The sequence below is a fragment of the Girardinichthys multiradiatus genome, chromosome 21 (genome assembly GCF_021462225.1).
Source record: "Girardinichthys multiradiatus isolate DD_20200921_A chromosome 21, DD_fGirMul_XY1, whole genome shotgun sequence".
NCBI classification, from domain to species: Eukaryota; Metazoa; Chordata; class Actinopteri; order Cyprinodontiformes; family Goodeidae; genus Girardinichthys; species Girardinichthys multiradiatus.
Window position 1 is genome coordinate 41,453,377 of NC_061813.1, and position 16,208 is coordinate 41,469,584.

The 16,208-nt window shown below is 43.9% G+C and overlaps 1 protein-coding gene across 2 annotated transcripts in view; it reads right to left on the minus strand.

The window, feature by feature from the left end:
• Positions 1–477: 477 nt before the first annotated feature.
• LOC124857980 (activin receptor type-2B-like) overlaps positions 478–16,208 on the minus strand; it is a 35,520-nt gene continuing 19,789 nt past the window's right edge. The window contains exons 4-11 of one of the 2 annotated variants that reach the window (XM_047349640.1): positions 14,091–14,239; positions 13,727–13,870; positions 13,504–13,647; positions 13,113–13,261; positions 12,896–13,010; positions 12,680–12,818; positions 5,449–5,579; positions 478–4,468 (exon numbers count right to left, since the gene is read on the minus strand). In XM_047349640.1, coding sequence (XP_047205596.1) covers positions 4,274–4,468; positions 5,449–5,579; positions 12,680–12,818; positions 12,896–13,010; positions 13,113–13,261; positions 13,504–13,647; positions 13,727–13,870; positions 14,091–14,239 — 1,166 coding nt within the window. In that variant the 3' untranslated portion in view covers positions 478–4,273. The remainder of the gene's footprint in view (positions 4,469–5,448; positions 5,580–12,679; positions 12,819–12,895; positions 13,011–13,112; positions 13,262–13,503; positions 13,648–13,726; positions 13,871–14,090; positions 14,240–16,208) is intronic. The other variant, XM_047349641.1, reaches the window with a different exon arrangement.

Consider the following 16,208-nt stretch of genomic DNA (forward strand, 5'->3'; position numbering starts at 1 on the left):
TCTCAGAAGAATATTGACCCTGTACCTGAAGACAGGTGTATGGGTAACACTAGGACATGAGGTTCAGCCCAGAAAGTCTGGTTTACAGCCTCAGTGAACTCCTTCTGGACTCGGTGGTGAAACTAAAGGAACAAATACCAGCTTAGATTTTCTTTGAAACAGTAGTAAACTGTCCATCTGATCCTGAAATGTTTTTAAAGCACGAAGTCAGAGATGCAGAATTTGATGACCTTTCAGAGAGAAATCTGAGGTTTACTCTGACTGTTAATGGTAGGATCAGTGATCGTTGGAATAAACGTCAGGAAAAGAAATTTTGTTCACTCCTTTTAGAAATGATTTAGTGAAATTAAATCATAAATAAAACAACAGAGCCTGGATTTCTTATTGGCAGAAAGGGAAAGCTTGGTGTGAACAGATGTTGTAACAGCTGCTGTGTTTGTGTGCAGAACAAAAACTAAGACATTTATAGATCAATGATCCCGAACACAGGAAGATAGAACCAGTTTATTCAGAAACAAACAGCCTCAACCAATAAAAGCTCCTCATCTACAAACCACCACAGAACAAAGAAAGGAGATTTTAATCAGATGTCACAGAAATATCATCCAAACATCTGATCCAAACTGGGAGATTTTAATAGCAGGATGGAAAACATCTGCTGAGAGGCTTTTATTTTGTGAAATGTTGCTTCTTCCTGTCAGCCTGCATTTCCTTCATCTTCCTCTCTCTGCAGATATTATCTAAAAAGATGAAGTTGCTGTTTTAATCGATGGAAACCAGTTTATGGCTCAGTTCTGCAACATAAAGGACAGGGTGGAGGAGGACTGGTTCTGATAAAGATGGCTGCCTCTATGTTCAGTTCAACCTGTCCTCCAACTCTCTCCTAGACCTCATCTCCTCCAGGTGGATCTGAAGCTCTGGACAATCCTTCCGGATAGTTTTTGGATAAACAGAGAAGCAACTATGCCAGAAAGCATCCGTGGGAGGAAAACGCTTTCCTGTTTTCAGGAAGCAGAAGCAGGAAAGAGTCATGTGACTCTGATGTCATCATAAAACCTCCAAGTTTCATTTTTCATCTCTGCTTTACAAACAGCAGCAGTTTGTTCTCCATGAGCGCCTGGTAAGATGCCTGGGAAACCCCTCCTATCAATCACAGCATGGCTACAATCCCATCAGTCCCTGATCTGGATTGGTTCCACCACTGGTTCTAATGGTGACGGTGGTTCCATGTGTAGACATCACGTCTCTGAAGGTCTGAGTTCATGTGTCCAACAGAGGAAACAGAAGAACATCACAGAAAACAAACAGATGCTGGAATGTCTCTGAAAGAAACATCTGAACGTTTGTTGAAAATCCAACTTTAAATGGTGACCTCAGATGAACTGTTGGAGACACCAGAAACACTGCCCACAGCTCCCCCTGCTGTTTACCTTCAGCACTACCAACCACGCTGTTAGTGATGCTGCTGCCGAGGAAACACCAGATCAACCGGGTCAGTGATGGCTGATCAGTTTCCATTTCTAAACTCTCTGACGTCTAAGTGGGAAAGAAGCAGCTGGAGAATCCCTGAGGTCAGAGTTCAGACCTGGAAAATAAAAGGTTCCCCATCGACTCTGACCTTAAAAACCAACATAGCTGCTCCACATGTAGAAGTTCTGATAGCTGCGGTGAGAACGTGTTGCTCAGTATTTCTGACAGTTTGTGCCCTCAGCCAGAGTGTCCTGCCTCTGTTAGCCAACATGTTGCTGCAGCGTTCTAACGTACCTTCTTAGCTTGGACTGCTAACTGTAGCTATCCTGATCACTGAGCAGCACACGCTCTCTGGCTTAAGACTGGAATGAGGTCAAGCTAGGTGTGACAGCATTGCACAATCTGATGAAATGTTGTCCTCAGATTGTCTGAAGGTTTCCTCCTACAGAAAACTTCCCCACAGAGTTTCAGCAAATCTTTCCGAGGAGATGAGGAAAATGGAGAGGAAAGCTGAACTGAGCCAGAGGAGGAAGAGGATGATGGAGGAAGTCAAGCCCAGGATTCTCTCAGATGTAAGATTCAAAACATGGAAAACTTTCAAATCCTCTAAAATCCTAAAAATAGAAGAAACAGTAGAAACATTGTGACTAACAAAGTAGAAAAGCAGCAGGTTGAAGACTGAAGATGTCTTCTGAGGTATTTCTGAGGTACTGAGGTGATCTGAGCTGCAGCTCCTCCTTCATCCACATGTTCATCAGTCATTTCGGATTCCAGAGCAGAGCTGCATGTGTCCAACGCAGCCAGAGGAAAACAGACATCATCATGGCACACATTCACTGTTAGCTGTACGGCAACACAGAAGGGACACAAACAGAACAACAACACAGGTTCTGGTTGGTGTTAGAACAAACAGGAACACGTGAAGAGTTGGAGGTGACGGCCACTTGCCTCAGGTTTGGTCCCAGTTAAAGGCAACAGAATAGAGAGGGACAGAGAGGACACTGGTGACCTTTGACCTCTGTAGAAACCAGACTGGTGTTAAACCAGGAAAGCCACCATTCATCTGACAAAGCTGCAGAACCATCGCGTGTTCCAGGAAAGTTGATATAAGTCCTTCAGCTTCTCCATTTACACTTAGTTTCTGACTTCCTGCCTGAAGATGGAGATCTGTTTTGCAGCCATCATCAACATCAGGAACAAAGTGGAGCTTTCCTTTTCAGGATCAAAATGAGAGCTGATTCAGTCTCCAGAACCTTGACTGAGGGACCAGCTGAGCAGCGCTCTATGATCCCAGATGGACAAGAGACACCTTTGCCCCTGAAACTCTCAAGCTTGGAGACATACTCAGTGTGAGTGGGAGAGAAAGCAGCTGCTCATTCCAGCCAATCAGAGCACAGAAATGATGCTTTGGGAACTTTTGCACATGTCATCAGCTGCAGTGTTTGCTGCAGCAGGAATGTGTGAAACAGCAGCTGTGGTCCATCCAACTTTCATGGAAATCTGCAGCAGAACTCTGGATGGAAAACCTTCATTAGGTTTGGTTCCAAAGCTGCAGTGGTGTAAATTAACTGCTGTGTGTAGTGATCAGCAGGTGGCGCTGCAGGCTCTAAGTACCTGGTAGAACTGGGATTATTTGTTCATCAGAGTATTCCCTGATTTCCATCAAGCTGCAGCTCATTTCATTCATGTGTTCTTGAGAAGATCAACCACAGTGTGGCGCTGTTGGAGGCCAAAGGTCACAGGATTGTCACTGACCTCCAGGTAAAAACGGAGGCAGATGAATGAGCCAATCAGCAAGTTCAGTAAATAACACACACACACACACACACACACACTTGTCTTCCTATATGTTGTGAGGATCTTGCATTGACTCTCATTGACTTCCATTTATTTTCAACCCTTTCTATGACCTGACCCTGACCCTGACCCTAACCAGTACCAGTACCAGTACCAGTACATACATCACCCTAAGCCTAGCCTTAACTCAATTCATACTTTGGTCCTAGTCCTAACCCTTAGTGAAATAGCAAGTGAGGACCGTGAAGATGTCCTCACTTTACAACAAACGGTTCTCACTCAGCCACACAAACGGGAGTGCACACACACACACACACGCACACACACACGCACGCACACACACGCACACACGCACACACACGCACACACACACACGCACACACACACACACACGCACACACACGCACACACGCACACACACACACACACACACGCACACACATAATTTGCACCATGAGGTCTAGCACCATTTTTAAAGGAACATTTTCTGGTTTCAGCACCTTTCTGAGCCACGCCCACTAAAGGTTTTACCAGCCACAGCTGACATAAGCCACACCCCCTCTTTGACTCCCAGCCGACCTCTGCGGTCCAGGTTACCTGAGGAGTTTTATTTCTGGCCAAACAAACTCTGATTGGCTGAGCTCAGGCATCCAATCAGATCAATATTCATGTCAGCTTTAATCCAGAGCAGATGTTCAGTTTTCCTTCTGATCTCACTTTCTGTTACTTTCTTTCAACCCGTCGGATCCGAAGGTTTGTCTGAGGTTGCGAAAAGGTCATGTGACCCAATAATAACAAAACAAGTCCATGAAAAAAATCTGAGAACATCAGGTTTAAGGCTTCCTGTCTCCAGCATTTTAGCAAAGAAACGTTCCGAGATCCGAGATAACATCAAGAATCCAGCAGAGGGCAGAAGAACGACAGAAGAGCATTCACTGAGTCGTAGCTGAAGGTGGGTGCTGAGACAGAGACAGGAAACCACATGAAGAACGCGGACCGGTCCTCTTCAAACACTGGACTCTTTTGGCGGCGGCTCCATGTTGGTTACCACGGTGATGGCCATGTCAGAGGTAGGCGGGGCAATGTTGGTGGTGTGGCGCCGGATCTGGGAGATTCTCTCCTCCACGCAGCCGGCTGACAGGCGAGCCTCGGCGTCGTGATCCCAGCATTCCTCCACAGTCTCACAGATCTGAGCAAGACCCTGCAGACAGAAGGTCCAAACATTAGAACATTCCAGAACCAGTACCAGACATCTGCAACATCTCAGGGCAGAGATATTCTTCAGAACAATTTCTGTTTTCTGGAGTTTGAAGCCAAAGGCTGGCAGACCAGGATTTGGTTTGAGAAGGAAGAGGAAGTTTATGGATCATCTGATCCTATAAATAAATAAATAAGAAAACATGAAGGAGCCCGGCTTCTCCAGCAGGACTGTAGATCCAATTAACATTTTTGTTCTTTAATGTTTTGGATCAGTTTACAAACAATAAAAGGTTTTTGGGTTTAGTTCTGGTTGTACTGGGAGGCCGGTGGGTGACTGGGGCTAGCCCAGAGCACTATTTCTGCCAGAACCACCCATAAGAACCACCTTCTTATTGATAAGCCCATTTTCCTCCCATTAAGAAGATCTATATTTGAGAGGAATTCCACTCCCAAACCTTCCTTCCAAATGGTTACGGATCTTTTTCCAGTCAGAAACAAACTGGGTCAATCCCACAAAGAACAAGAAAACAACCACCTTCAGTTTTTCCACGTTCCTCAACATCTTGTTGCAGAACATGTCTTTTGTCTAAAAGCAAACATCTAGTTAGGATCCAACGGCTACATTCCTGCTCGCTGGTCCTCGCTGGTTCCACTGGAGTTTTTGTAATTTTCCCAGTCCTCATCAGAACTTTCTTTCCATCCATGGAGTTGTTTAGTGTGAGAGAAACTGTTACATCATCTGGAGATGATTCGTTTAGATGTTGGCGGAACTAAAATTTCCAAAGGCCCACACCAAAGGCGATTTTCTGTTTCTTTGATGAACTGGTTCTAAACAGAACCGGTTAAGGAGAAAATTCTCTGCCTAACAAGAACATGTGTTCATGTTCAAGCTCTCTGAGATCACTGATGAAACATGATCTTCATGAAGATCTGCTACCTGCTAGGAGTGCTGAGAATCTACCAGGAATGGTCAGAACTCACGCTGTGTTTGAGCCAGAACTCTTTGATGGCAGGTCTCATCTTTTTGTGGACCACGACTTCCTGCAGGTCCTCCAGCGATGGATGCTGACCAACCTCCTCCTCATATGGCAGCATGTACTCATCCAGTGGACCTGAAGACACCACAGGCAGGATTCCTCTAAACACACAAACTTCCAGTCAAATCCCACCTCTCTGAACCGGGTTCTGATCATTAAGCTACCCTAAATGAGTCTGGACTGTTTTTATAGAGTTCAGCACCACAGAAAATGAAAGGACCTGAATATTCGCTAAAAATGAAAAAATCATAGACAGAACCAGAATTAATGTTTGCTTCGAAATCAAAATAAATAAATAATATTAAATTACTTGAATAAATATGAAAAGTTTAATATGAATGGTGGGAACTTCCGGAGGAACAGTAAGAGAGCCCCCGACGGACCCCAGATAATTTATTTTAAATCCCTTTCTAGAACAAATGCATGCTAAAAAGGTAATTAATTAAGGGGGCACACCACGCCTTACGCAGTTTATTTTGAGGAGGGAAGGGAAATGCATCTTTTACGCCCGAAAGCCAAAGCTAGCCAGCAGGTGGCTAGTGCCCTAGCAGGAAAGATTGAAATCACGGCCGACTTAGAAATAATCCTCCAGGAACTCAAGGGGTTCCATCAGGAAATCAACAAAAAGTTGGAGACAATTAAAAGCGAGATTTCAAGATTAAACACAAGATTGGACGAAATGGAAGAGAGAATAGAACAAGCCGAGGAAAGGATACAAACTAAGGAAGAGGCAGCGACGGAGACGCTAAAGCTTCACTGAAGCTAGAGGACAAACTAACAGATTTGGAGCGTTGCTCCACCCGAGACGCCATAAGATTATATAGGGTGTGTGAGGGTGCGGAAAGGACTTTACAACTATGCCATTATTCACTCAAAAAAGCTACTGCGTGTGGGTCTACAAAAACCTGAGGAACAGATGCGGGACCTGCATATCGAGAGTGCACACCATTCCCTCGGGCCACAGCCACCAGCGGGAGTGCCATCATGATGGTGGCGCTCCATCGTTGTAAAGTTCCAGAGTCTAAAGACCTGGGCCCACACAAAGCATGGCAAAGCTCCACCATGACTACCCACGGCACACTGTTGATCACAGAAGAAAATATGTAGGGATCCGCAAGGCTTCGAAAGAGAGCCAGATACAGTTTCAGACCTTATTTCCAGCTACGGGTGGAATACCAAGATGAGACTAAAGTGTACGACTCTGCAACAGACGCAGCAAAATCATGAAAGAACCAGAGTCCCTCATAGAGAGAATAAAACAGCTGACCTGGGTGACAGCAGGTCAACCCACAGCGAGGAAGGCATCTGACTCCGACAGAAGCAAAGGCTCTAAGGAGAAGCTGGGGGCTTTCAGAAGATCCACACAAACAACCTGTTGGATTGAGGACTTGGTCTTTTTGCTAATCGTCCTTCCCATTATAGTCAATGATAGTAAACGGCTGGGTGAGTAGGCGGCAACTTTTATTACCGGGGTTCCGTGGTAGGAATGGCAAGATATGGCTAACGCTCCCGTCACTGGAACCAGGGGCAGGTTGTGTCTTGTAGCACCCCCCAGGGGTACTAGGGTCATTAGTTAGACCCTACATAGGATGCAGGACAGGCCAATAAAAACCATCTCACTTAATATTAATGGTATGTTCAATCCAATTAAACGTTGGAAAATGCTGACACAGTACAAAACCGAAAAAGTCCAGATAGCTTTCATACAGGAATCCCATCTTATGACACTGAACATACTAAACAGAATAAAATGGGATTTAAAACTGTATATTTCTCTTCTCATAGCTCAAGAGGACGAAGGGAGGTGGTGATTTTGCTGTCTGGTGCAGTTAATTTTGAATATATATCAGAACAAAAGGACAATGAAGGGAAATATTTTAACAGGGAAATTCAGGGTGTCTTGGTGAGTCTTCTTAATGTCTACAAACCTCCTGACCGGTCGCTTTATAAACACGTCTTCAACATTATGACAAGTCAAGGTAATGTATAATTATATGCAATATGCAGGGGGGATTTAAATATTCGACTGCATCCAAAACTAGACTCATCTAATGGAAAATCAATTGCAAAAATACGAGTAATAGAATAAATACATTACTTTCTTGTACTTGTAGTCCAGAATGGAATCTATAAGAATGAATATTCTTCCCCGTACGTTCTATCTTTTTTAGTAGTTGCCAATAAAAGTACCTAAACAACATATTGATGAATGGGATAGGATGTGGGTGAAATAACTAAGGCAGCACAAAAAGGCCAGGATTAATTATAAAAAACTGCAATTATCAAAAGGAAAAAGTGGTGTTGGTCATCCTTGTCTAAGGGAATATCATTATGCTGCCCAGCTTAAATGTCTAGTGTGTTTAAGTTCCCCGACCTTCTCAGCAGGTTGGAAGGACATAGAAATCAGTATCACAAAGGACATGCCTATTATGGCCGTGTTAGCAGATACCAAACTTCAGAAGACCATAATGTCTACTCATGATTACTTAACTGATTCTTTATTAAACTCCTGGAGTGAAACCATTAGGATATTCAAACTAGCAGATCTCTCAAAAATGTTAAGGTGGTCTGTCTATGACTTGGATTTTGTGCCAAATAGAAAAGATGACCACTTTAAAAGATGGATAGACAGAAAAACGTTTTATCCAATTTGAATAAATAACTGAATGTGACCATTGGATAGTTAGGATTAATAGGAATGTATGAACCTGACTGTTGTGAAGAGCCTTGAGACAACATGTGTTGTGAATTGGAGCTATATAAATAAAACTGAATTGAATTGAATATGGAAAGGATTAACAACCTATTACTCCTTCATCCACCAAAGGGGCCTTTTCAAGTTTTGAGTTCCTTCGGATCAAACATGGCTCAGATCAAGATGATTTGATCCAATTTGAAGATATCTGCAGGTTAGACATCATTTCTATTAAAACTTGAAAGCAGTGTTTAAAGGGGGAGATTTAGGCTTTTTAAAGATATTCTTAACTCTAACCAAGTCACACCCACAGAACATTATATCCAGGTTATACCAGAGTATCCAGCACTGCAAACATGTCAGCACAGAAACTATTAAGAAAAGGTGGGAAAAAGAGGACAACGTGGTTCTTTCACTGGAGAGTTGGGCCAAACTAGAGCGGACAATACCCTGATCCATGGTGAGAGTTCAGTTGGAAGAATATAATTACATACTTAATCACACCTGTTCAGACACGTTATCAAGGTGGTGACAATACATGTTGGAGAAGGTGGGGGCCAAGGCTGCCGCCCATTTCATATTTTCTGGGGATGTCAGGTCATCAATACTTATTGTGCAGAAATACATGAGCATTTCAGCAATGGCTGTGGTGTGAACATCCCCCTGAAATGTGAAGCATTGCACCTCGGTGACGTACCTGCGACAAATTGGAACAACAAAGATAAAAGATTACTTGGGATGTTGTCGGAGTAATAAAGCCATCACAAGAAAATGGTTGAAAGTAGAACGGCCAAGCATCAAGGACTGGATAAGCATCGTGCACCAAAAATATGTGAAGGAGAAGTTGTGATTGTCCCTCAACATGAAAAAGGACACATTCTTCCAAGTCTGGACAAAATGGACTGAGTACCTAAAACCTTTAAGAACGAACTTTTCCTGAACAATACAATTTAGAACTGAAGACCTTTTTCTGTGGACTCTGGTTCCCATGTCTTCTTTTTTTCTGTTTGTTCAAATGTGGATTTGATAGATTCTCTGGCTGGGTCTTGGCAGATGGCCACTTACACTGAGCCTGGTTCTGGTTCTGCTGGAGCTTTCTTCCTGTTAAAAGGGAATTTTTTCTCTCCACTGTCGCTGCATGCATGTCAAGTCAAGTTTATTTCTATAGCGCTTTTCAGCAACAAGGCATCAAGGCGCTGAACATGAGGAAAAACATTATAATGATACAGAAAATCAAACAACAGAGGTAATTTAAAAAAAAAAGAGAATAGAATGATGGACAAGAAAATGAAAGGAAAATTGGACTGAAAACTTAACCAATAATGTTTAGATGGCCCAGTCAAAGGCCACTCTAAACAAATACGTTTTCAATCTTGATTTAAAGCAATTTAGGGTTTTGGCGTTTTTACAGTTTTCTGGGAGTTTATTCCAGATTAGTGGAGCATAAGATCTAAAAGCTCCTACTCCATGTTTGGTTCTGGTTCTGGTTCTGCAGAGTAGATTTGAGCCAGAAGACCTGAGAGGTCTGGGTGGTTGATCCACTGACAACAAGTCTGTAATGTATTTTGGTGCTAAGCCATTCAGTGATTTATAGACTAACAGAAGTATTTTAAAGTCTATTCTCTGAGCTACAGGGAGCCAGTGTAGGGACTTTAGAACCGGGCCGATGTGCTCCACTTTCCTAGTTCTAGTGAGGACGTGGGCAGCAGCGTTCTGGATCAACTGCAGCTGTCTGATCCACTTTTTAGGCAGACCTGTGAAGACATCGTTGCAGTCATCAATTCTACTAAAGATGAACGCATGAATTCGTTTTTCAAGGTCCTGCTGAGACATTAGTCCTTTAATCCTGGAGATGTTCTTTAGATGATAGAAGGACGACCTTGTTACTGTCTTTATGTTCCTCTGAAGGTTCAGGTCTGAGTCCATCACTACACCCAGGTTTCGAGCCTGACTGGTGGTTTCTAGCTGTATTAACTGAAGCTGTGTGCTAACTTTTAAACGCTCTTCCTTTGGTTCAAAGATTATTACTTCAGTTTTGTTTTGATTGAGCTGAAGAAAATTTAGGCCCATCCATGCATTGATTTCTTCTAAGCATTTACCCAGCGCTTGAATGGGTTCATGGTCACCTGGTGACATCGTAACGTATAGCTGTGTGTCGTCTGCATAGTTATGATAACTTACATTGTTTATTAAAATCTGAGTTAGGGGGAGCATGTAGATATTGAATAGGAGGGGCCCTAAGATGGACCCTTGGGGAACGCCACATGTGATTTTTGTGCTCTCTGATGTAAAGTTACCTACTGACACAAAAAAGTCCCTGTCCTTCAAGTAGGATTTAAACCAGTTGAGTGCTGTACCAGAAAGGCCGACCCAGTTTTCCAGGCGCTCTAATAAAATGGAGTGATCAACAGTGTGCAATGCTGCACTAAGGTCCAATAATACCAGCACCTGTGGTTCTTCCACAGTCTGCATTTATACGGATGTCATTGAACACCTTGACAAGAGCAGTCTCTGTACTGTGGTGAGCAGGAAGCCTGACTGGAAGACATCGAAGCGGTTGGTTGTTGTTAGGAAGTTGTTTAACTGTTGAAACACACCCTAACCCTTTTTTTTCACTTCTGACTGGTGGAGCACTTCTCCATGGAGACATTTTCTTCCCAGAAACAACTTTCACTTTAATTGGAGCAATTGAATCAATGATGTCTGAGATTTTAGAATGAAAGTTATCTACCAGCTCATCTACAGTGTTACAGGGCAAAGTGGAGGTAGAAGAGTAAATCTGGTTAAAGGTTTCAGCAGCACCGTCCTTAAAGATGCGTTTTCTTATCATGTCTCTTTGGCAAACTGAGTCATTGCAGATGATGCTTTTAAAAATAACAGAATAGTGGTCAGATAGGGCAACATCAGTTACAGACACCTTGGAAATGTTTAGACCCTTAGTGATGATCAAGTCCAAAATATGTCCCTGTTTGTGCGTTTGCTGTTTAACATGTTGAGTCAAACCAACATTTCTAAGAGTGTCACATAGATCTATTGGACTTCTGTCTTCAGGATTGTCCATGTGAATGTTGAAGTCTCCCACAATAATTAAACAGTCATAATCAACACAAATCACAGATAAAAACTCATTAAAATCGGTCTGGGTCTGGGTTTTGGGGGAGGGGTGTATAACGGGGGGGTCCACTTCTCCTGTGGATTTCGACAGGGAGACCTTTTGTGATGACCTCTCTTTCTCATGCTCAGTATGAGGGATTGCTGCAAAGTCAACACCAGTGACTGTCCACTGTCTCTACATGCTCATCCAGGAGGAGTGAATGCTGCAAGTCACTGACTGGATGCAATCTGCTGGGTTTCCTTAGATAGAAAAACTTTTTATCCAATTTGAATAAATAACTGAATCTGACTGTTTGATAGTTATTAGGATTAATTGGAATGTATGAACCTGACTGACTGATTGATTGAATTGACTTTGTAAAGAGCCTTGGGATGTCGTGTTGTGAACTGGCGCTATAGAAATAAACTGAACTGAACTAAATATAATGACTTAAACTGGTTCAATTATATACAACAAAAAAACTTGTAATAAAATAAAACAGATTCACTCAGTTACCTGTTTTAATTTTATTATAATAAAATGAATTAGCTTATTATGGAGTTTTATGACCTTAAATTTATAACATCCAAAGTCATTGGATAAACAGGGTTGAATAAAGTAGAATAAATATTTTACACAAATTATAATAAACAATAAAAATGATTGCCCTGAATTTAAATGTGAAAAAAGATTTGGATTAAATGGTTTTTATTCAAGAGAAATTAATTAGAAAAGAATGACCTGGACTTAATTTCAATTTATTAAAATCATTGCAATAAATTGGACTAGAATGAATCAGAACATAATGAACTAGACTAAAATGGGTCACAAAACAGTGGACTGGGTAAAAACGAATTAAAACTGGATAATTATTAATAATAATAACTGATTATAATCATTAATTTGAACTGGGTAATAATAAAGTAAACTGACAGGAAACAAACTGGACTAAACTGGACTGAAGTTCATTATAATCAATGCAGCTAAAATGTAATTTATTAGCTATAGAACTGGATTAGAATGAACCCTAATAATATGAGCAAAATAAAAATGGACTGGGATACATTTCAGGCATAATAATATATATAATAATTTGCCTGAAGTGGAATAAACCAGACTGGATGTGCTAATAATGAACGGACCTTCATTATTTAATCATTTGGACTGAACTGGTTTATAATAAACGGAATAAATATCAATTAGAACAGAATCAACTGGATTAAAACTACATTATGATGAATTAAATAATGAATCGGATTCAAATTGATTAAGTTCGATCAAGATGATTTAGATTATTTAAGTCATCTTTAACTAGATATAAAGTAAATCCATCTGGCGCCCTCACATGGTGGCTATTGTGAACTGCAGATGTGTGTGGTCGGTTACCGTCGGCAGCCCTGCAGCGGCTCACCACCTCCCACAGCACCAGCCCCACGGCGTACATGTCGATCCGGAGGAAGGCGTCTCTCTGGAAGTTGATGGCTCCTTCTAAGACCTCTGGAGCCATGTAGCGCCTGGTGCCCACCTGCACACAGAGCACAGGTGTGTCACATCCAGGAAGCAGCACTGGGGGCTCACCTGCAGCTCCAGATGCCTGTTCACCTGTCCGTGCGTCTCTCCAGGTGGTTCCCCTGGCTCAAAGCAAACAGCCAGGCCAAAGTCAGCGATGACCGCAGTGAGATCTGAACGTAGTATGATGTTCTTACTCTTAAAGTCCCTAAGAAGCAGAGAAACAGAACCCATCAGACCCCTGACCTGCTAAAGGTGCTGGTTCTGCTTGGAGTTCAGCTGCAGAAGGGATCATGGTGGAGTCCGGAACCTGTGAGCGATGGCCGGTTTATGTTTATCCCCTTTCAGTCCAGGGATGTCCTCATGAAGGTGCGCCAGGCCGCGGGCCATCGACTCAGCTATGTGGCAAAGCTCACACCAGCTGACCATGCTTCCCTTGAGGAAGTCCGACAGAGATCCCTGCAGACACAAAGATTCTGTTTACATTGGAGCTTGAAACCAGTTGGGTCTCCAGGACTAAAGCCTAAAACAGGTGTGTGGGCTCCACACCACGAGCCAAACCCAACTGAAGCATCTCCATGTGGTTCTGTGTTCTATCCCTTCTTGTTAGCCCTGACAGACTCTACACTCCCTGACCTCATCCTGACCAGATCCAACATAGGGATGGACTGAGAAGGAGGACTGTGGTTCTCCTCCCTCACCCTCTCGTGGAACTCGCTGACGAGCCACAGTTCGGTCTCCAGGTGACTCCCTCGTCTCTCCGCTCCGATGAATCTCAGGATGTTCTCATGCCTCATTCCTGGCGTGAGGAACACTTCTCTCTCATTCTGCCACGACTCCTTATTCTGTACAGAGGAAAAGGAGGAGTTAGAAGGTTTAAAGACACACCAGCAGTATTTACTAGAGAAACTTCAAATTCTACACCTGGATGGGGAAGATCTTCACAGCCACATATTCATTCAGTATCTGGCCCTTCCACACACAGCCAAAGCGCCCCATAGCCTTCACCTCAAGCAGCTGCAGGGGTCTCAGACCCAGCAGGGGGGAGGCAGGGGGAGGACCAGGATCCTGAGGGACATGGAGAAGAAATGTGGATTATTTAGGATAATAGTAAGTAAAGGTGTTTCGTGAACATGATATCTGTCCGGCGGAAGGATAAATCGAGATCCCTCTGACTACAAAGTTCCTGCAGTACCAACAGAAACACACTAGGTGGAGCTGTGACACCAGGTTTCTGGTGTTTAATGAACCAACAGAACAAACGTGACTGCAAATGAGTGAGCTGCACCTCACTGATGTCCACGTGTCCGTACGGCAGTTTGTGGTGTCGGTACATCCAGATGGCGACGAGCAGAACCACTGACAGCATGGTGGCCGGCGACAGACAGTAAATCAGCACGTTCAACACATCAGCGCTGCTGGGCGGAGCCTTCATCACTGAGACACGTTAAAAAAGACAAATATATTCATTAATGCTTGAAAAACGTATAATTTTCTAAAAATAGAATTAAGCTTAATTTAATCATAAAGCGCCATTTCACAACTAATGTCTCAAAGCACATTACAGAAAACATCCAGTTTAAATTCTTCTCAACCAATCAAAAAAGTCGGTTCATCAATTCAGTCATTTATTTATTATCATTAAATAATGCTGTCAACTTCAGCTTATTATTCCCAGTATAATATTCCCAGTATGTAATTAAAAAGGTTCCCAATAGGTTGCCAGGAGTCGCTGCAGTGGTTCCTCCCTCTGAGTGAGTGTGTAGCAGCAGAGGACAGTTGATGGCATCGAGTCGACCTTATGACCTCGTCAGCTTCACTTCCTCATTACTATACATCTATCCCTACCTTTCAGGCTGGAACACATTCCAAAACTCTGGAAAGGTTCATTTAGGAATAATAATGAGGTTAAAATAGTAACAATGAGAAAGTGTTGGAAATAGTCTTTAGCAAAGCTGAAATGGATCCATAGTCAGGCTGTAATATGTGGACTGATATCAGAGGGATCAGTTCTCCAGATGTTTGTTGGAAGAGGAGCATCCAGCCTGTTGTCAGCAACCAGTCCCTGTAGACAGGTTCAGTGATGGTAGGAGGTTGCATCATGGTGTGGGCTTAGATCATTTCCTCCTCTGTGGTAGCAGCACTGATGTAGAAAAGTTCAGCAGAGACTTCAGAGTAACATCTGTTGCCTTTAGGACCACATCATCTCCAGGGATGTTCACAGATGTTTCACCCAGACAAAGGAAAAACACATTCCAAAGGCCTGGCTGGTGAAGAGGAGGGTCCAACTGCTGCCTTGACTTGTCCCCAACAGCAAATGTTGGAGAATTCAGGAACCAAAACTGGGATAAATCCCCTGTATCATCAGACACCACAATGGGGAGAACTAAAATTCTCATGACCTGTCTGTGATTGGGATTTGAGTTTTAGTTTCTGTATTATTTGTACTCGTACTCGTCGTCTTCCGCTTTATCCGGGACCGGGTCGCGGGGGCAGCTGACTCAGCGGAGACGCCCAGACGTCCCTCTCCCCAGACACCGCCTCCAGCTCCTCCGGGGGGAGACCAAGGCGTTCCCAGGCCAGCCGAGAGACATAGTCCCTCCAGCGTGTCCTGGGTCTCCTCCTGGTGGGACGTGCCTGGAACACCTCCCGAGGAAGGCATCCAGGAGGCATCCGGTATAGATGCCCGAGCCACCTCAACTGACTCCTCTCGATGTGGAGGAGCAGCGGCTCTACTCCGAGCTCCTCCCAGGTGCCCGGCCACCCTACGGAGGAAGCTCATTTCAGCCGCTTGTATCCGGGATCTCGTTCTTTCGGTCATGACCCAAAGTTCATGGCCATAGGTGAGGTTAGGAACGTAGACCGACCGGTAAATTGAGAGCTTTGCTTTTCGGCTCAGCTCTCTCTTCACCACAACGGACCGGCACAGCGCCCCCGATCCGTCTGTCGATCTCCCACTCCATTCTTCCCTCACTCGTGAACAAGACCCCGAGATACTTAAACTACTCCACTTGAGAGAGGAACTCCCCTCCAACCTGAAGAGGACAAGCCACCCTTTTCCGGTCGAGAACCATGGCCTCGGACTTGGAGGAGCTGATCTTCATCCCAGCCGCTTCACACTGGGCTGCGAACCGCCCCAGCGCATGCTGTAGGTCTTGGCTAGAGGGGGCCAGCAGGACCACGTCATCCGCAAAAAGAAGAGACGAAATCCTCTGGTCCCCAAACCAGACCCCCTCCGGCCCTTGGCTGCGTCTAGAAATCCTGTCCATAAAAGTTATGAACAGGACCGGTGACAAAGGGCAGCCCTGCCGGAGTCCAACATGCACCGGGAACAGGTCCGACTTAGTGCCGGCAATGCGGACCAAACTCCTGCTCCGCTCATACAGGGACCGGATGGCCCCTAATA